Here is a 22,815-nt window from a genome sequence, read left to right on the forward strand (position 1 = left end):
TGGCCCTAAAATCCAAAGATACAGACATTGCCCAGTGGCCAGGTGTAGCCCCTCCATGTCGGGGGCCCACTGAATAGCATATGCACACTGTATCAGTATGCGAAGTGATTTCTGAACAAAACAATTTCCACATTCTACATAAGGTACACTTGGCTGTAGGCTATTCAGTATTTTAATTTTTAAAAACTTCTCCCTGGAAGTCCCATGGATAGAGAAAAAAAAATCTTAATCACATGCACTTCCTTACAAAGAATGACTAAGGTAGTTTGCTTGAATGGGGAAATGAAACATTGTTTTAGATTTGAGGAGTGGGGGTAATCGGCACTTAACAGATTATAATTAGGGGAAAAACATATGTAAATAATTTACAATCAAGCTGCCTATATTCCAGGGTATCTTATTAGATCTTAAGTATTTCTGAAATCAAAGCAAATCAGACAAGGCAGAGTTGATAAGATGAATAAGCCTTTTTAATCCAACCTATCTTGGACACCTGCAATACAGCAATTATAGAAAAAGACAACTCATTCCTATATATCCATTATGCTATTTTCTATTTTAAAATAATAAGTGAGAAATAACTGGAAAAGATAACTGCCGAGGAAGTCAGCTTCATATTTTTCTGCTTCTCTATTAGGAAGCTATTGTTATTCTTACCTAGTTATTATTTCATATGGAACTCTATTGTTCCACCTACTCAAAAACAGTGGCTTTTACCTTTTTATTATTTTTTTTCTTCTTAATGTACAGTAACTTTACCTATTTTAAGTTGAAAGGTCTTAGATGATATCTCACAAGAGGGAAATAGAATGCAAAGAGTACTTTCCCAAGTCAGAGTTAAAAGTATACTAAAAAATATTTTCATGTTCTGTGGCTGATCTAAACATTTATATGTTTTATCTGATTATTCAATATTATGTGGACACTGTCCAAATTTTTGTGGGAATTCTGATTTTAAAAGTCGTATCTGACACAAAAGAGAACACACCAGGCGATTCCCCATTTTCTGAACTATAACAGGCAAAACTACTCTGTTGCTGGGTGACACTGTGGTGTTAGGTGTGGGGGGAGAGTAGGGACTAGAAGGAGTTGCAGGGCCTTCTGGGTGCTGGTTAGTTGGATGCGTTTACTGTGAAAATCCATCAAGCTGGACACTTAGGACTGGTGCACTTCTCTGTATGTATAGTTCAACAAAAAGTTTTAAAGGTAGTGTGTTAAGCCTCCAATAGCTATACTTTTTAATAGAAATAAGGAAACAAAAGTTAGGGGAAAGAAGTTAAAAGCCTCATAAGAAAGTGTGTGTTCCTTGAAAAGATGGTAATCTAACAACTTCTTAAAAAGGCTGGGGGTGATTAACTCAGGGAGATTGGATCCCTGGAGAATTGTATAATGAGCTGAGGGGGTACATACAAGTAAAAGGTGAATCTAAATGTAGGGGGTGGGGAGGTGACCACGATCCTTTGTTGAGAGGCAGGTGTCCAGGGAGTGAGGCAACAGCAACCTCCCCCCTACTAACTACGATTACAAGGAAGGAGCACAAACAAATCAATGTTGTTTTTTTTTTCTTTCTAAACAATGATCTCTGCTTGTCCACCATTGTAGTTATAATTAGAAAACTTAATTCCTCCCTAGCCTGTAAAGTAACTCACAGGAACCTTGTAATTAGCTTTGATAATTGTCTACTAATCAGGCATGGCATCTGCAAAATAGATAAGTTCCTTTTAACTATTACATATTATAAATATTTTTTCTCATTACAATATTTCAATAGGTATCTGAAAATGTAAATCCTATCTTAAAATTTTCCTGTTAACATGACACTACTAAAAATGTTGACAAAACATAAACTGACTTAGAAAGTGATTTAATTAAAGGAATAGATCCAAGATTTAAATCTGGAATCTTAGCCACAGAATGGTAATAAAAACAAGCAAACCCAGCCATTTGGAAGGAAAACGCAATGCCTGGCATTTTGGGTACTCTATCTTAAGTCCAGTTACACTACATGATTCCTAATTCTTTGAAGGAAATGGGCTTAGCTTTTCCTAAGGTATGTAGGCCTGCTCACACCCTGTGCAGTACCCACAGCTTAGCCAAATATGGAGACAAGAAAAAGATCCGAATTTATGTACATACAGAAAGCAATGAATTATAAAGAGAGATTCCTGAGGAATATAATGATAAAATCAAATAATTTATGTGGTTACTTGGAAAAGAATCTTTCAACCTTTAGAAGTATAGGCCCTTATGACCTTGTGTTCTATTGGATTTGTCTGACAACAAGAGGTGAAAGAATTCTGTGGTTCCATTGTCTCAACAGTGGGATCTGAGAAAACACTGGCAGGACTCATCAGAGAGGTTTATGAGCCTGCAATTCAAAGAGATTAAAAGGAAAATCTAGGGAGATTCTTTCACACTGAAGAATAACATTAAATAACTATTAGCAGCTTGGTTCAGTAAAGCTTACTAGAGCTCTCGCTGGGTCATTCACAACTTTCTAAAAGAGGAAAGGTTTTTTTCAGCTCCATTTGGGAATCAATAAATATTTCTTACTTCTTACAAGACAATGGCATTCCAGTCTTTTAAAGCTTCCTCCTAATGATAGTAAAATTTCTAAAACAACTCTTTGCTGCCTAATAATTACATTTCCTAATCCCAGGAAACCTTTTCTAACTAAAGCTACAATTCAAATAAATAAGTAAAAATAAATAACAGCAACAAAAAGCTGTGGTGGAGAGGAATTTAACTTTATTCATTATGGCTGAGATATCACAAGTCTCATTCAACCCAATATTGGCCAAAAGATCTAGTCCATCCGCAGTTCAGTCCCTACTATTCATGTGTAGCAATGTCGTAACTTACCCAAGCGATCAAGTCCCCAGAATGCTCTCATTTAGCAATTAGTCTACTGTATTTATTTTTATGTCTTAAAATACTTAATTTCACACTTAAAGCTTTAAGTCATCTGTATGTTAAAAGCTAAGAGCAGTGTTTTTCTCTTAGCATCTTGCTGTTTTAAAACCAAGTAATTTAATTTTAAACAATCACCTCATTCTTAAAAATCACTTCACTATACATAATTAAAATTTTCATATAGGACTAACTGGAAGGAAATCAGTTTCCTTGTCCTTAACAGTCTCTGTTCTTAGAACAGTCTCTACCTTGATAAAAGAGATTCAGAATCAGGCAACATTTAATTTGAAACCTGTTCATTAAATCAGAAAGCTCTATAATCCTTTCCCAGATGAAATTAAAGAGTCACTTGCAAGGCTTCCCATATCAAAGAAAAATTAAAAACTTGGAGTTTAATTATGGACTCGGAGAACTGTGGGGCTTTTATAAACTGAGTGTCAACCCAGTGCTCATGACAGATACCAAATGAAGACCGGAAACTGAATTTCACATTTCAGTACACGGCAGGTAGAACAGCATTACAAGTAAGCCTGGCCTCTCATTCTGACCCTCAAATAGGAACTCACTCCTGATTATCTGGAACTAAAAATAGTAGGTTGTACACACCTATTCAAAACTTGACAGCCCAGCACAATGATTAAAAGTCAGAGAATGACTTTTGAATTTCCCCTCTATCAATTACTAGCCATGTGACCTTAGTCAAATTACTTAACCCCTCTGAACCTCAGACTCTTTCTCTGGAAAGCAGGTATTAATATCTTCCTTAAGAGGCTGTTAAACAATGATTGAAAGACAATTACCATAGATCTAGTGCTCAATAAACAGTAGCTCTTTTAATTGTTATCTCATAATGCTTGTGGTGACCTGTTCATAACAGACCATAAGAAAATGACTAAAGAGTAATCCATTATGAGTGGGGGAAAGCCTCAAGTACCACAGTGTAGGAAGGTACCAACTCTTGACCTTGTGTGGATTTGTAACAGTGTTAAGAAGTTTGATGTACTTTGCTATTGTCAGTCCCATTAAAATCAGCCCATTATTATCAGCCCATTATTATCAAAGCCATGGTCCACACAATTATTGTCCTTCCGAAGTATCAAACAAAACTGAAAGATAGGAGTCACAGAGAAAAAGTGCAAAATAATTAATTTGTACATTAGATTCAGAGATTAGAAATGATGGCAGATTAGAATGTCAGGGAAAGCTTTCTTTGGGAGGTGGGAGGTGGACTGATGATCTTGAGTTCAAACTTGAACAAAAAAAACTGGGAAGAATCAGAATGGGAGGGTGTTCTGAGTCATGACAAACAGCATAAGCATATGTGTTTGAGAGCCCCTAAATGAACCAGGGAAGAAGATTCACATTAGGTTTGTGATTGGTGACAAGGCTGAAAAAGTAATTAGGAACAAACTTCAAAGCTTCTGTTCCATTTAAATTCTAGCTGAATGGGAAAATGTTGGGTTGGGGAGAGGGTGGTTATAAAAGTTCTTAAACAGAGGAGTGAGAATAAAGAAAGCTAGACCAATCAAAATGTGAACCTCTGTAGAAGGCCAATTAGCAGCTATGGAAATAATATGGGTATGTGTTCTACTCTGGGTATGGACTACCATGGTAGCTGTGAGAATAAAAAGATCACACAGAAAAAAAAAACATTACAGGAATGTCAAAACTCATTTCTAATTCATTGGTTGTATATTGAGCAAAGTAGAAGTAATCAGAGTGTAATATGAAACGAAAGTTTCAAGTCTGAAAGAAAAAAATAAGCACTGAGAAAGGTAACCCTATTTTGGGTTAAGATTCATTGATTTTGGGGCGCCTGAGGGGCTCGGTTGAGGGTCTGACTTCAGCTCAGGTCATGATCTCACAGTTTATGAGTTCGAGCCCCACATCGGGCTCTTTGCTAACAGCTTGGAGCTTGGAGCCTGGAGCCTGCTTTGGCTTCTGTGTCTCCCTCTCTCTCTGTGCACCGCCCCCCCTCTCAAAAATTAGTAAACAGTTAAAAAAACAAAAAACAAAAAAAGACTCATCGATTTCAATTGGATCACGTACTGAAGTAGAAATTGAGAGTGAAGTTAAAATGGGAGGCACAAATTTCCTAAAATCTTACATTTTCTCTATTATTAAATCAGAACTCCCAATTATGTCCAACTATACCAGAATTATAAGTGTAGTCTTGCCCATAGGTTCCCATAACATTCATTCTTTGAAACTAGTCAAATTTTTATTTAAAACCATTGAGAAAGGATCTTAAAATAAATTTTTATTGCAAAAAAGTTATTTGCATTCAAGTAAAAGTAACAGATAACATGAGTAGTCACCTTCTTATGACAAATAAGATGGAGCAGGACCCTCACAAAAAGTTTTGTCTATACTCTTTTCTCCATCTGAAGAAAGTGCCAGTCCCTAACTGTCCAGATGGATTTTCTGCATCATTTCACATACTTTTCCCAGAAACAGTCACCCAAACAAAACAAAACAAAAGAAAACAAAACAAAACATGCCCCCTGATGCTTATGTTCAAATTTTACCTGAAGCACATTTTTACAGCCAATTTTCAAATTCCTAAAATCAAATGGAAATACTGATATGACCACAGATGGAAACTCTAACTTGACTAATACAAGTATTTTGTAAGGGTCAGTTTTAGCACATAATCTACACAAATATCTCCTGGTCTTAAGTCATTATTCGTAACTCAGATTCATATTATCTACATTTAAAAGCGTTATTTCCACTCTTATGGAGTTAATCAGTCTTTAGCATTAACTTGCTTTCAGGAAGGTCCTTATTTGGGGCTCTTACTAAGAAATTACAAGTTGATACATAAATGTTGGTGGTGTTTAGATATTTTCCATATTCGGCTCAGAATTTATTTCCTAATCTTCCATTCTCAAATATTTATTCTAATAAAAGGGACAAGGTAAATTGTAAAATACAACACCAGAAGTGACCTTTTGTATCTAGCTAGGGGAGAGTAGCTGATTAGCTTTGAGTAAAGACACACTGACTTTACAATGTCTGGCCTAATCTCCTTCTGAGCCAGGCTATTTTGGGTATCCAGGTACTTGGCCAATTGTATAACATGAAGACTCCACCTTACCAAAATAATTTACTAACAGAACACCAAGATACATCTTAATATAAAATAATATACCACCAAGGAAGGATCCCAAACACAATGAACTTTTTTTTTTTTTTAAACATTTAATTTGACTGACTTCATTTGGAGGTTTATTTTTATTAATTTGACTGAAACCATTTTGAAGGTTTGTTCCACTTCAGGTCACAAAGAAGTCAACCTACCTCATTAGCCATGTCACTCTGTACAGCCACTGAGACATTAGAGATCTGTGTGACTGTCACATTACAAAGCAACTGAATCACAATTCCTATTATTTTCCCATGATATACTTCTGATGTGTTTTTTAATGTGTTTAATATATCAGAAAACTCCCCATAAGATTTATAAAGGCACCAAAATCTATTCAAAGATATTATTCATATAAACATTTTACAGATCCTGAAAAGATTTTCCAAAGTGCTCATATGGTTGTCTGAAGCCTAATCTTGAATAACTACATGCCTTTCAAGGAAACATGGGAAGCAAGTCTTTGGAAGCATTCTTAGAAACAATAAGGTAAATTGCCAACTGGAACTAATTGATTAAATTCACTAGTTAACACTGCTTTCAAAATGTTAAATATCTGGGAACTGAATATTATTCATCCTTTTTTAGATTTGCTTTTCTTCAGCCTGGCCAACATTGCCCTAGAACTATCAAATAAGAATAGATAGTGGAAATGAGGAAGAAAAAAATGTATGTACTTTACATAGCTAGACTTTTTTTTTATTAGAACTCATCTGATAATATCTTTTGTGAAGCAAAGAAATACAGACACCAAGGGCCCCTGTAAATGATCTTTTACAGAAATAAATGGTTATGGGCAATATTGATGAGGCTCTCCTTACACCAGAGCACCAACTTTGAACTGTGAAATATGAGAAAGCATTCCACATCAGCCAATAAAATATCTCCTACCTCCTTCCCAAGTATTACAGAGCTCAAATTTATTTTATACTCCAAGTTCATGGAAGGTAGGAAACAAATATATTTAAAGCACACCCTATGAAAAGAAAGTTCTATAATGAACTATCAACACATACAAAAAAGAGTTCTGTGTAACAAAGCTATTTCCATGTCCCCAGGGGGTGACCCATAAAAAAAGAGTGCTTTGACCTGGTTATAACAAATTCTCTCTCTCTTGGTAACCTATCCTGGTCTTTAACAAATTATCACTCTCAAAGGTTTTCCTTCTATCAAATCTAAATCCTCACTGTTAGAAGTTCAAGTTCATTTCCTTCTTTTGAGGAGCCAATTCCTGAAGATGGGTCAAGAAGGTAAAATTAATGCCAGCATTCAAGAGAAATGACAATATGAAACTTGTTTTATTACAAAATTCTTAAAAATAGCTCTCATATGAAAGGCTTAAAAACAGCAAGTTATATTTGGATAAGAGACTTCTACTTATCTGAACAGCAATCCAATGTCAATTTAAATCTGAAATAAAGCATTATCACTATTTGGAGCCACTGGTAATGAAGGAAATACTTAGCACTTAGATTTGACATATTAAAATGTCATAAAAAGTTGTACCTCTACTGTACTCCTCGGATGTGCTTGAAAAAACCTGCAAAGCAAACTGGATATTATATAAATTCCAAGCAGAAGGTGGGCCTATTTATCCATATCATGAATCAGGCCCAACTCTCCCTGTATTTGTTTTGTCTAAATGTTGTGGCTATCAGTGACCTTTGATAGTCCCCTGTGATGCAATAGGCTGCCGTTACCTTCCCTTAAAAAAACCTTAAAACCAAGGATTCAAAGCTCAAAAGAAATCCACATTTCCAAGGACTTCTCAAAGGCAATGAGAAAGGCGTGAAGATGTTGATTATTTGTTCTTACAACATTTTTTAAAACTTTCCTTCATGTAATTCCATTGCTCACTTTTAACCCTGTTTCCTATTTCTCTCTATTTGGGTCTACTGACACCCTATTCCTCACCAAGAGAGATTCATTTTTTATCCCTGATCTCTCCCTGCCTTTTTTCTCTTTAGCCAGCGGGCTCCCACTCAGTTTTACTGACAGGTTCTTAACAGTAAAAGGCCGCGGAGTGGGAAAATGCAGAGCAACAGAGACAGCTCATACTCTACACCTCTCAAAATACAGTTGCGTGGATTATCCCTATTTGAAGCAAATACACTTACAAAGGAAAGACTGGTAAAGATGTGCAAAAGCACAGACGTAACTTCTCACACACAACACAATCATGTGTATGTTTCGGTACTTTTCACAGAAATTCTTTCACGTGAACCAAGGTTAAAAACCTATAAATAGAATTCACCCTCAAATGGAACCACCTCTACATTCTTCTGCAAGAGGTAAAACACATTTACAAAAGAAATACAGCATTTGAAAGATACTTGTATACGCACCAAATAGAAGACCCAATATTCAAGCCATATTAAAAATAAGTCCAAATTCACTGCAAATTATACTCATCAGTTTCTTAATATTTTTAAAAAGTAAGCTCAAAAGGGCCTTAGAACTGAAGCAGAAGGGCCTTAGAGCTGAAGAGTATGATGAAAGTCACTATTAAACACGCCAAGATATAAACTAATAGCTTGTGAAGTCTTTACACACAAAGGTATCAAACACTGCCTGGGAGTAATACTTAATTTTATCAGTACAACTCCCTCTGAAAATAAATATGGATATTCCATATATATCATTGGCTTCATCCTATAATGCTGTGCTTTAGAGAAGTAAGCCTAGTTTCTCAAATCAAATCTTCATGACTTTAGTAGTAGAAGCCTTAAAATCATTTTGTTAGGATTGATGATGTGCCAGTGTAGGGCATGGTGGGGGGTGGGGGGCATTCAATAAGCAACTACAGAGACTCAGCTTTTATCAACACATATGAGTCAATGCTGAACCTGGTGTGCTATTGCAGATTTGCAATCGAGTGTTTTCCCCACAGGCTGTAACTGATTATTGACTCCTCCCATTAGCATGCAGGGTGCATATTGAAGGTTCAAATAGAAGACTGAGGGGCTCCTATCCCAAGGCCAGTGCAGAAAGACAGCCTATCACTTCGTGTAACCGCAGTCTATGTGTGACAAACCTGACCTACATTTCTCCCTTTCTTTCTCACAAGAGCTTGTCACTGTTTTAGGAAGCTATTTTCTAAAATGCATAAAAGAAATGACTTACAACTGCTTAGGAAGTGTGCATTCCTAAAATGCCATTTATAGCAATCTTATAAAGAATAGTTTATCCAGGAGACAATCATGAAACTAGCCTAAAACAAACTCAAAGACAGCAGAGTGCTTTATGATGTTATCCCATATAGTACCTTTCTTTAGGCTGTCATTTATACAGTATACATTGTTAAAAGTACTACAGTTAAAACTGTAATCAGTACATAATTAAATATAATAAAAAGAAGTTATTAAACATAGAAAACCTATTAATTAGAAATGTATAATTAAGCACTTTTCATTAGTTAGGGAAGTAGCTTTCGTGGCTTCGTAAGAAGCCACATCCCGTAGTAGTCTTGTTAATTTCTCAATGGATACACAGTCATCACTACTAAGAGTAGGACATAATTGAAAATCGTGATTCATCACTACTAAGAGTAGGACTTAATTGAAAATCGTGATGGTGGGGTAGGAGTAAAGAAGGCAATAACTCCGCCAAATGCTGGAGATGGCTCCCCAGGAATGGCCGTGGATTATGCCTCAGGGCGTCAGTGTGCTGTGGCCCCTCAGCACAAATACCTACCCTGCCGCTGCAGGTCATACTCTTTTTTTGTCTCTTCATTCCCTAGAATTTTCCATGCCTGATCAATTTCGATGAACTTCTGTATACATTCCTCCACTGTTCCTGCTGGCACATCTGCACTTTGTTTATCTGGATGATACTGCCAATCAAAAATAAGAGGGGGGTGATGAGTGAAGAGGGTGACATGAGTAGGTAAAAAGAAAAAACAAAAACAAAACAAAACAAACTTGTAAATCTAAGTTTCAGTTAAGAAAGAAGGTAATGGGAAGATGAAAACTAAGATGCCAAGGCAACGAGACAACAGTGTTGGGCACAGGAGACAACTGCCAGGTTAATTAGACCACTGGAGTAGCTATAAATTCACCAGTGACATGATCTGTCACAACATGCAAAGACAGCATTTTCTGGATAATTTGCTGATGGAATCACTGGTCTCATGGACAATTTACCTAGAGAGGATGACTAACACAAACAGAAATAGGTACGTGCAGATAAGCAGGACCTGACGGCACAAACTATGCAGAGTCTGAAGCTTTCCTTATACAATGTGCTTGGCCATGGAGATCACTGCAAATGAACTACTAGCTTTTTCTTATGAAATCTTATGATTATACAATCATAGTTGAAAATAAATATCTTGCATCTTCCAGCTCAGCCCTAAAGATTTTAAAGTTATAAATCTCCAAACATAAACTTTTATTGAAAAACGGTTATTCGAGGGCAGATTGGTAAGAAACAACTTTAAAGAACTCACCAAAACATTTGAATGTAAATGAATTCATTAGTAAATCTTTCTCATGTGTGTTTTCTAAATCTAAGAAATGTTTAAAAAGGTTTCCATATGCAGTAATTTCTTTAAAGTATTTGGTCAAAAAAGAAAGTTTTATGCCAATTCATCAATTCTCAAATGCGAATATAAATTTGGCTTACTGGATACTTACATTATCTCCTCTTTTTCCCTACATTCTTCGTGGTTCTCCCTTCTCTTTATCTATCAGTTCTGAAAGAATCAATATGTCATTTACAGTTCAGTAGCCTTTCAACAAATAAGTGAGGAAAGGTTATCTAGATGTAGAGACAGGTCACTTAAATAATGTGGGGTAACAGTAGCAGATACTCAAATATGTAATTTTTTTCATTCTCAAGTAAACAAAGAACCACTTGATAGTTTTCAACCAGAATTTTCCACCAGCAATTACTCTGAATGCTTTATCAAATACATTACAAAACATATTTTAATTTTAAAAGTTACCTTAGTAATTACCTTTGAACTAGTAGACTAGTTTTTCCCCTTTGATACTTATTCTTTTTCTTCAAAATGTTTATAATAAAACAGGCAAGTCACCAGATTTACATTTCATGACATTAATATGGTTAGTTTGACATATTTGTCAATTAATAATGGCACAGTCACTAAAATTCTTTCACTGACTAGAGACAGTGAAACACAAAAAATTTATAGGTACAATGTCATGTATTACCCAAGTTGCTAAGGCCAAAGTCACTCAATGAATTGTGGCAAGTAAAATGAAGTAAAGTGACTTCAATCCTCAATCCAGAATTCACAAAGTATTTTAATCATAATGTAGACTAGTGGTTTTGACAGTGAATTTGTTTTCATGCTGAACTTTTTCACACTGCTGATGATCCTCACTAGCAGAGCAAAAGCTATTGTGATATCTGGTTACACAGAAAAACATCATGCACGCTGAGAGAAAGATTATAGGGCAAACAGAGAATGAGGCTTCCATTTTCCCACTGGCAAACTATTTCTCTTCCTATACCAAATCTAACAGTTATCAACATTTAAATGTTTAAGTTCATTAATATAATGACTAAAGAAAGGAAAACTAAAGCTTTACTGTTTTATCTTTTTATGGCCATGATTTACCAAATAATGTTCATAAAAGTCATTCCCATACTGAGGTTTAGGCAGTCCCTACAGTTAGGCTATTTAAGTAATATCCAAAACCCAAAACAACGTTTGTTACAATTAAAAGTTCTCTAGCTGACCTATTCCTCTACCACTGTGTGAAGATTTGTGCAAGAAGCCTTACCAAGAAAGCCCTACAAAATCAAGAATTAGTTCCTGGCTACCCAAAACTAAAAGCTACCACTAAATTTTATTGAGTCTTATATCAGGTCTATGATATGATAGTCAAAGCATAATTCAATTTCTTACTAACTCAGTATTTTTCCTCACTGCTATTTTAAATTAGCAAGTCACCATCTGAGGCTTTTAGGTCTAATCTTTGTGGTATGAGAATGCAGTAAATTTTATTCCATGATACAGAGTACAATTTAAAAATGGTAATTATTAGCAAGAAGATAAGTATGTCATTTAAGGTGCTAAATATATATATATATTCAATATACATATTCAATTGATATGTATGATATATTCAATATATATATATGTATGTGTGTGTGTGTGTGTGTGTGTGTGTGTGTATATATATATATTCAATTGATTTTCAGCAAAGGTGCCAAGGCAGTTCAATAAATTAAACTCAAACAACTAGATGCCATGTGGAAAAAATTAACTTCAATCTCTATCTCATTCCATACAGAAGAATTAAAGCAAGATGAATGATATCACAGACATAAATGTAAAACACAGAACCATAAAGCCTCTAGAAGGAAATACATAAGAATATTTTTACCCCTTGGGGTAGGGAAAGAGTACTTTGACAGAAAACAAAAAGAAAAAACAATAATGATGCAAAATGGATAAATTGAACTTCATCAAATTTTAAAACTTCCTGCTCAGCAAAGACACCATTAAGAAAGTAGACAAAGCTGAACTAAAATTTAAGTTAGAAAAATGTAAAAAGAAAAAAGATGGTGGGGGGAGTGCACCTGGGTGGCTCAGTTGGTTAAGCATTCGACTTTGGCTCAGGTCATGATCTCACAGTTAATGAGTTTGAGCCCTACGTCAGGCGCTCTGCTGTCAGCACAGAGCCCGCTTCGGATCCTCTGTCTCCCTCTGCCCCTCCCCTGTGCATACTCTCTCTCTCAAAAATAAAAAAAAAAGAAAAGAAATAAAAAAGAAAATAGACAAGGGGTGCCTTGGTAGCTCAGTTGGCTGAGCATCCAGCTCGTAATTTCAGCTCAGGTCATGATCAGGGTTGTGGGATTGAGTCCGACCCTGGGCTCCATGCTGACCATGGAGCCTGCTTAACATTCTCTCTCTCTCTCTCTCTCTCTCTCTCTCTGCCCCCTCTCCTTGACTTGCTCTCTCTCTATATATAAAACAACAACAACAACAACAACAACAAAGAGGGGCACCTGGGTGACTATTCAGCTCGGGTCATGACCTCATGGTTTGTGAGTTCAAGCCCCGCTTCGGGTGAGCTCAAGCCCTGCTTTAGGCTCCATGCTGACAGTGCAGAGCCTACATGGGATTTTCTCCCTCTCTCTCTGCCCCTCATGGGATTCTCTCTCTTTCCCTCTTTCTCTGCCCCTCACTCACTCACGCCCTCTCTCTCTCAAAAATAAATAAATAAATAAATAATAACTTTTAAAAGTAAATAAATAAAACAGACATGCCACAGACTGGTTTAAAAAAATGCTCACTAAATATATATCTAACAGAAGACTTGCATCTAGAATATACAACAACAAAAAAATCCTACAAATGATAAAAAGACATACTATTTAAAAATCAGGGAGAAAAAGCTTAGACACTTTTCAAAAGAAGATAGATAAACAGACTAAAGTGCACATGAACTTGTGCTCAAATTTTTTCATTAGTTATCAGGAAAATATACATTAAAATTATGAGATATTACTAAACACCTAGTAGAATGGCTAAAATAAAGAAGACTGATAACACTAAGTGTTGGTGAGGTTATGGAATAATTAGCACTTTCACATGTTGCTGGCAGGGAACTATTTGACAATTTCTCATAAAGACACACATATACCTATTCTGTGGTCAAGCAGTTCCACTTCTGGATATTTACTTAAGAGAAATGAAACATAAGAACATATGCCCACAAAAAGACTTATAAAAGAATATACTCACAGCCTTATGCATATTAGCCAAAAACTGGAACCATGAAGTCTATCAACAGGAGAATCAATAATTGGTACTATTTCAATACATAAGGGAGTATTATTCAAAAAGAAAAAAAAACTATGATATGCTCAATAACATAGATGAAAATCTAAAACATTACGTTGGGCAAGAACAAAAGGGTGCATACTATATGATTACATTGACATGAAATTCAAATTTAGGCAAAACTAAATCTATAGTGATAGAAATTAAAAGTTGGTTGCCAGGTGGGAAGTTGGGGCTAGAAATTAACTGCAAAGGGGCACAGGAAATTTTCTGGAGGAATAGACACATTCTGTATCTTACTTGGGATGGTAGCTATATGGTATCAAATATCACCGACTGAACACTTAAGAGCTGTGCATTTTTCACTGTATGTTGACATTCTCTGAATAGAAAAACATCTTTAGGGGCGCCTGGATGGCTCAGTCTGGCTCAGGTTACAATCTCATGGATCATGGGTTTGAACCCCACATCAGGCTTTGCACTAACAGCCTGGAGCCTGCTTCAGATTCTGTGTCTCCCTCTCTCTCTGCCCCTCTCCCACTCATGCTTGCTCTCTCTCTCTCTCTCAAAAATAAACATTAGAAAATTTTTTTTAAACTTCTTTAAAGAAAAAAAGAAAAACCTCTCTAGACATGTCTAAAATTATTAAAGAAATTCAGAAAATCTTTCCAAGTCATAAAGAAAAAAAATGAGAAATTTCTTTCAATATTAATACAAAGAAAAGTAAAATAAAAACAGAGAAAATTAATGCAAAGACTAATACAAATTGTTGAAAAGTTTAAATTACAGACTACTTTATGAAAATATATAGTTTTACTACTTTTAAGTACTATATGCCAACCTCTAAAAACTTTAAAACATTTTAAAAAGTTAAGTATTGCTGAGCAGAGGACTAAAGTAACATTCACAATTAAAATATCATAAATATGTCACAATATTAAAAATGCTGAGAATGAAAGTCTCTCTGATTATTATTTTTTTTTTTATTTTTTAAATGTTTATTTATTTTGAGAGACAGAGGGAGCACAAGCTGGGGAGGGGAAGAGAAAGGGAGACACAGAATCAGAAGCAGGCTCTAGGCTCTGAGCACAGAGCCCGACATGGGGCTCAAACTCACAAACTGTGAGATCATCACCTGAGTCGAAGTTGGATGCTTAACTGACTGAGCCACCCAGGTGCCACTCTGTGATTCTTTATTATAACAGTACACAGGTAACTGTCTCCAAAGTTTTATTAGCAAACTGCTATTTTACTATTCTCACATGACTTAACAATTCACAACTTTATGATCTATTTAACCGCCTCACATTTTGGGGGAAATTTATCAGTTACACAGACCTATGTTCTCGGGCGGGGTAAGGGCAGAGAGAGAGAGGGGAGACAGAGTCTGAAGCAGGCTCTAGGCTCTGAGCTGTCAGCACAGAGCCCAAAAAGGGGCTCGAAATCATGAACCATGAGATCACGACCTGAGCTGAAGTTGGACACTTAACCAACTGAGCCACCTATGTGCCCCAGAGCTATGTTCTTTAAATCTCCACGTCAATGGGGAGCCTGGGTGGCCCAGTCGGTTGAGCGTCCGACTTCAGCTCAGGTCATGATCTCGCGGTCCGTGAGTTCGAGCCCCACGTCGGGCTCTGGGCTGATGGCTCAGAGCCTGGAGCCTGATTCCCATTCTGTGTCTCCCTCTCTCTCTGTCCCTCCCCCATTCATATTCTGTCTCTCTCTGTCTCAAAAATAAATAAACGTTAAAAAAAAAAATCTCCACGTCACTAACTGAAGATGAGAAAAGTGAACACAAACAAACAATTGTGAAACTGTCTTGATATGAAAATATAAGCTCACTTGGGTGACTATATGATATCCAGAAAATCATGTAATATATTATCAGGATTAATATGTGTTATCTATATCCTAACTAATTATCTAGCTGATAACTAATGCTTTAATTATGGACTCTTAATCCTAACTAGCTGAGATGTTATGGCAATGGGTTATCCAATATGGAACATTTTATTTTGATTTTACATTTTCTCCATATAATAATTTCAAGTGCTTTCTAAATTACTAATTCTAGAATGACTGTCACAATGCAACATAAGAACATAATGCAACTCAAAATGTGGTCCTCAGATCTGTAGCATCAGCATTATCTCAGAGCTCGTTAGAAGATGGCCCCAGCCCAAACTTAGGGTGGGGGGTGGGGGGGTTCAGAATCTGTGTTTCAACAAACTCTGTAGGCAATTATTATGCATGCTGAAAAGCACACTGTTAGCCTCCACTGCTTAAAACATGGAATTAAGTGCAAGTCAGAAAATTAGTGCTTCATAAACATTTCTCCTTGACAGATGCATCCTTCCAGGTATGTATCCATAAAAAAAAGAAAGAAAAAAATGCTCAACGAATGACATTCCTCAATTGTTAACCTATAACACCATGATGAAAATTACATCAAGTGTTCTAAGTCATACATTTTTTGATATTTGATACCTTTTGTTCACTAATCGTAAATGTCAGCCTCTTTATTTCACTGTTTGCACAAATGCCAGCGTCAATGATGAAAAAGCTGATGAAATCTGAACAATATGCCAGTGGTATTTTAACCTGTTGATTTTTTTTTTAGAGGAGGATACAATTTATATGAGGCTTCAGATACTGAACACTGCAATAATGTCCACTGACAGGTTTAACACAGAAACAAGTGTTTTGTACTAAAAGGGACAAAAGTTGAAGTATATGTAAGTTATGAGAAGGGCATAGTACAGTACATTGTGGTAATTCTAGCAACTTCTAAAAGGTTTTAGTGAAAACCTATATATTCATTAACTCCAAATGACCTTTTCTACTGGCTAAGCAACATGTAAAGTTGAAATGAAAAGGTGTTTCTTTAACAGAAAAAGTTACAGAGGGAGGAAGGCAACCATAAGAGACCCTTAAGAACTGAGAACAAACTAGGGGTAGATGGGGGTTGAGGGAGAGGGGAAAGTGGGTGATGGGCAGGGAGGAAGGCACTTGTTGGAATGAGCACTGGGTGTTGTATGGAAACCAATTTGATAATAAATTATATTTAAAAAAATAAAATTAAAAAAATAAAGTAAGTTCATAAGACAGTTTTATGGTAAACTGCCCACTCTACAATAAGGTGGTATTTCAGATCACTTAAACAGAGGTCCATCTCCTTTACTGACTTTCTTATATTCCTTCTTAAAAGGACATGTTGCTTTATTTTACTAATAGCTTGCTACTTAAATCTAAACTTGAATAAAAAGGGAATCATACATTAATCCTTTACTACACATTTGTGATTATGCTGTTCTGATGTATAAAATATTGACTATAAACAGGAAGTAATAATTAACTATGAAAAGGACTCTGAGAAAATTTAATTAAACAAAAATTCTCAAATTATCATACTGATATTATTTGATCTATGTGGACCCTGACAACAGGGTACTTTGGTTTTTGTCTATGTAATAGATGGATTTATTACCATTAATAGAATGTTAGCTATTTCTAGCTTCAAATTTTCTTAAATTCCAGAACCAAATTTCAAAATACCTTATAAAAGCTATCTTATCAGCACTATGATCAAAATCCAATTTATCATCCGGACTCTAAAATTTTCTACCTCCTGTTGAATTCCTTGTTCTGTTAAAATCACCACTATGCTCAATAAAAGCTGAATGAATGAATGAATGATGAATGAATGAATGAGAAAATGATAAAATACATTTCCTAATAATCCAGGCTACAGTTATCAGGATAACCTTCCTTTCCCTCATCACATTAACCACCAAATTCTGTAGATTCTGCCTACACAATGCCCCTTCTATTCCCAGTGCCAAACCTAGTTCAAACAAAAAGTAGTTCTTACCTATTCTCTAGCATTCACCTTCTTCTAATAGCTCTCCAGTCCATGCAACTGATTCCAAGTTCACATGCCATGACTTAAAACCCTGACCATGTCATTCCCCAGCTCTAAAATTTTAATAGGCAACCTACTATATAATGAATTAGAATCATATTCTTTATTCTTATAGGTAAAATCTTCCAATAAAAGAACCCCAACCTAGCATTACAGCGCTATCTATTGTAAGTATTATAGACACAGCAGTTAGGACAAACTAGTCATTCTAGACTAGTCCTTCAGATATCATCCCTTAAACAAGCATACTTTCTGTTCTCACGCTTTATTTACGCTATTGTCTCCACTGAAGCATCCTGTACCAGTCCATATGCATCTCTTCCATGAAGCTGTGTTTAACATCCCTATCCAGAGGGAATCGTGTGTGTGTGTGTATGTGTGTGTGTGTGTGTGTGTGTGTGTGTGTGTGTGTTTCCTTTGGACTCCTACAGTATTGCTAACTTTAAAGGAATTTATAGTTACTTGTGGACTGGACTTGGCCCTCTTCCAAAACATTTGATGTAAAGCCTGTATCTTAACTATATCTGTATCTCTGAAGATTAGCACATCGCCCCTCTGCACAAACATCCTCCATAAATACTTGCTTATTTAAGTTGTACACGTAATACTTTCCCCAAGAGTACAAAATCTGAAACTTCCGATTTTAGTCAGCACTGGATGGGAGGGGAAAGGAGATTTTAGGTTTAAACTGAGGTTTTCCACTTTTGTATCTTTGCTCTCACATTCTTTCCTAGTAAACAAGTATTTACTATGTCCTTCTGTTCAGGTGATGCAACAAACAGGTATGATTTGGGGATATGCTTCAGCCCAATGGTCATCTTCAAGTATTTTCCAAACTGAAGAATGAGATATAGAGCACACAGATACTTACTAAGAGGAATGAATTCAAGAGCATACTTGAAAAAAGAATGGATGTGTAACTGTGGTATGTGTGAATATGGAAAAGGTCGAATCTTCAAAATAAAGTCCTTAATATCTTTTTCTCTATCCTTTTCCAGTTTTCCCAAAAGAAAACTATTCATGTTTCCCCTACCAATTCTGTATTACCAAAAAGAGAGTTAAGTGTCATAACACTAGGAGATCTTATCAGTGTCTCTGCAAAAAAGAGATTTGGATGGCATAGTGATTTGTGCTTTTTTTGCCAGTGATTCTGGCAAAAATTGTGGGGACAGAATCACACTCAAGTACGGTCTTGCCGAACCCCAATAGGTCCAATGTTGAATTTCGATGACATCACAGTGGACACATTCCAAACAAACTACGATGCAGAAAACCACTGAGGAACTTCAAAACAGAGCACATATACAAACACTGAATAAAAGCTTATTGTGTGTCATTTTTATTTACAGTCTTCATGCCTTCGTGAGTCCAGTCCTGACTACCTTTTAAGGCACTCATCACCTCTAAAGATAGTAAAAACTTATTTTTTTAGACAATGGCTGTGAAAGAAAACTGAAAAGGTCAAGTTAAGGGAAGGCAACTATGTAAGAAGGCATTAGTAAATCTGATCACAGGGGTGCCTGGGTGGTTCAGTCAGTTAGGTGTCAGATTTCAGCTCAGGTCATGATCTTGAGGTTCATGGGTTCAAGCCCCACATCAGGCTCTGTGCTGACAGCTCAATGCTTGGAGCCTGCTTCAGATTCTGTGTCTCCCTTTCTCTCTGCCCCTCCCCTGCACATGCTCTCTCTCTCTCTCTCTCTCTCTCTCTCTCAAAAATACAAAAATAAATAAACATTAAAAAAAAATCTGATCACAATAATGCCTGACGGCAAAAATACCATTTTCCAATGTTTTTACTAATGAAGAACTTCTTTTGATTTACCAAAGTATTAAATATAGGCTCTATTAAAAAAGTTCATGAAAATTAGTAAATTCTTAATCTTTCATAATTTTATAAAAGCTAAGGCTGTCTCATGGGGCATCCGGATGGCTCAGTAGGTTAAGCGTCCAACTCTTGGTTTTGGTTCAGGTCACGATCTCATGGTTGGATTTGTCAGCAGGAAGCCTCCCTGGGATTCTCTGTCTCCCTCTTTGTCTGCCCCTCTACTGCTCATGCTCTCTCCCTCTCTTCTGAAATAAATAAATGGACTTTAAAAAACCCACCAAGCACATTTTCACCCAAAGTGTTTTATCATATCTCCAATTTTCCCTCCTTCCAAAACAAGACAAAGGAAAAAAAAAAAAAACAAAAAACAAAATAGCAGTTCAGTCACTAAAAGTTAATTCCAAATAACTGTACCTCTTTGCTCTTCTTTAAACACTATGACAATCACAGGAGACCCGCCCCAACACTTCCTAAACCTCCCCCAACCACTGCCTTTCTCTCTCTCTTTTTTAAACTTTTATTTATAACCTAATTTCTATCTCCAATGTGGGGCTTGAACTCACAACCCCATGATCAAGAGTCGCATGTTCCACCAAGTGAGCCAGTCAGGCACCCCCATCTACTTCTCTCACGTAGCAGATTCTCATGCACTTCTCCCTTCCAATCTCCCCACAAAACTCCTCTACTGTATGTCCCAGATCCCAAGAGATCTGTGCTATCATATTCCCCAGCTGAGTTGAGTCCTGATCAGCTGCTGCAGAGGCCAGGGCTCATTTCTGAGAACTCCCTTTCCTTCCATATCTGAGAGAGACGAGAGGCCTGAATTTCTGCCTGCCAGCCCCATTCTGCTGTGGTGGTAACACTGCTACCACCTGCCAGAAAACAAGAATCAAGTGTAGAAGGAGAGAGGCCAAAGGCCAGAGCACTCCCCACCACTGGCCCCTAAGGTTTATAGAAGGATACGAGGCAGGCAACCGGGTCTCTCTAAACTAACTGGTAAAAACCAGGGCTGAGGGAGAGCAGTTTCCCTGGGCCATTTTACAACAAAACAAACTTCCACAACAGCCCTCTCTCTATACAAGGATTTATCTTGAAAGGAAAGAGATGGAGAAGCAAGGTTATAGAAGAAGGGTACAGAATCATCTTGTCTTATATTCTTCAGGTGCAGGAAGGTCTTCCTGCTATACTTCTCCTTGGTCCTGCTTGCTATAATTGGCAATAGTTATTATCCTTCCAAATGTATAATGGGGGAGGGGAGAATGTCCTTGAATCACCAATCAGAAAAGACAGCACAATTATTCGTATTAAAACCTAGTCTGCGGTGTCTGGCCAGCTCAGTCGAAGACCATGCAATTCTGGATTTCAGGGTTGTGAGTTCGAGCACCATGTGGGGTGTAGAGATTACTTAAATAAATAAAACTTAAACTGTTGTTTTATTTTTATTTATTTTTTAATGTTTATTTGCTTTTGAGAAAAAGAGAGAGACAGAGGGTGAGTAGGGGTGGGGCAGAGAGAGAGGGAGACAGAGAAGCCGAAGCAGGCTCCAGGCTCTGAACCATCAGCCCAGAGCCCGACATGGGGCTCAAACTCACGGACCGCGAGATCGTGACCTGAGCTGAAGTCGGTCGCTTAACCGACTGAGCCACCCAGGCGCCCCACCTGTTTCTTCTTTTAAGTTTACTAATTTTTTAGTAATTCTACATCCAATGTGGGGCTCAAGCTAAGAACCCCGGGATCAAGAGTTGCATGTCCTTCCAAGTGAGCCAGCCAGGTGCCCCTCTATACCTGTTTTACACTGAGTTACCAACATTTGTTGATAGCTTATAATGAGCAGACCTCTAAAACAAAACTCCATTTCATATTAGAAGAAGTTGAAAGGCAAAATATCAAGTAATGTTATTTATGTGAATACTAAGTTAAAGCACTGTTTTAGGGTCAGACAATAAGGCATTGTGTGACTAGATCATAATGATCCCACAGAGTAGGGCCCATATCATTACAATTCTTTTAAGTGAAATTATTAAGAAAGAAAGTTAATACTGCCATTCTCCTTTCCAAAATTATTCAGATATAAACTTGTACTTTTTATTTTCTCCCAATCCATCAAACCTTACAAGTCTCTTTTTTTTTTTTTACCATTTAACAGCTTTATTGAAAAATAAATTCACATACCATTAAGATTCACCCTTTTAAAAGTGTGCAATTCACTTGTCTTGAATATTCACAGAGTTGTACAACCATCACCACTATGTAATTTCAGAACATTTTCAGCACTACAAATAAACCCTGCATCCATCAGGAGTCCTTCACTGTTCCCCTTTCCCTCCAAGCCCCTGGCAACCACTAATCTACTTTGTGTTTATGTGCATTTGCCTATTCTGGACAGGAATGATACATATGCACACATAGACACATACACATGTATACATATATTAATTAATTAAAAAGCACATTGTGGTTTTTAAGTATCTATAAAAATTACCTTAATTCCCCTGTGAATGTTGGTGAATAGCTAATATATGGACAAAAACAGCACACTCTCCTAGAGCTCTAAATTTGGCCCCATAACATAAAAACTGATCTTACTAAGGACCTCACTGGACTAGCCCTATGAATTCATTTAGAATCCTATGTGTCATACAGTCCCATGGTCCCCAAAGAGAGCCTAAGAGTAAGGCTGCAGTGTGACTACATGGTGGTCACATTGAGAACAGTATAAAGCAGCCGATATCTCTTTGGTCCTCCAGAATTGCTAATGATTGCCTCTATTCTCTAAAAGAGCCATTTTAACGCCATTCATATTTTTAAAGAGAACTTTTGGTCTTCTGAACACAGGTATCTTTAAAACCTCTTCTAAATGTCACTATAATATTGACTGCCTTTGAAACCCACTAAGAGACTCATTCTGAGATCACTGTCAAGCTCTAAGAAAAGAATTAAAAGATATGAAAAGGAACAAGAAGGAGGAGGAGGGCAGTAGGAAGATAGAAGGAGGCAGAGGAAGGGGAGACTAGAAGAGAAGGGGAAGGAGAACAGAAGAGGAGCAAGAAGAATAAGAAGAGGAAAAGAAAGGCTAAGTCAAAAAGTGAGGCAAGAGACTAAAAAAAACTGGAGGAAAGCAAGGTCATGCAGTACTTAGAGTAAGTATTGATGGTTTTCAAGTTAAAGAATTAAGAGCAGGTTGTAGGAATGGGATTTGCAAAATGAAATAGGTAAAGTATGTGGTTGAATAATACAATCATGGTAAT

General features: G+C 36.7%; 1 protein-coding gene across 2 annotated transcripts in view; it reads right to left on the bottom strand.

The window, feature by feature from the left end:
- The window catches only part of DNAJC24 (DnaJ heat shock protein family (Hsp40) member C24), a 54,415-nt gene that overhangs the window by 6,439 nt on the left and 25,161 nt on the right, over positions 1-22,815 (bottom strand). For both annotated transcript variants that reach the window (XM_015066907.3, XM_015066908.3), the window contains one exon: positions 9,755-9,893. In XM_015066907.3, the coding sequence (XP_014922393.1) occupies positions 9,755-9,893 (139 nt within the window). The remainder of the gene's footprint in view (positions 1-9,754; positions 9,894-22,815) is intronic.

This window comes from Acinonyx jubatus, chromosome D1, assembly GCF_027475565.1.
Source record: "Acinonyx jubatus isolate Ajub_Pintada_27869175 chromosome D1, VMU_Ajub_asm_v1.0, whole genome shotgun sequence".
NCBI classification, from domain to species: Eukaryota; Metazoa; Chordata; class Mammalia; order Carnivora; family Felidae; genus Acinonyx; species Acinonyx jubatus.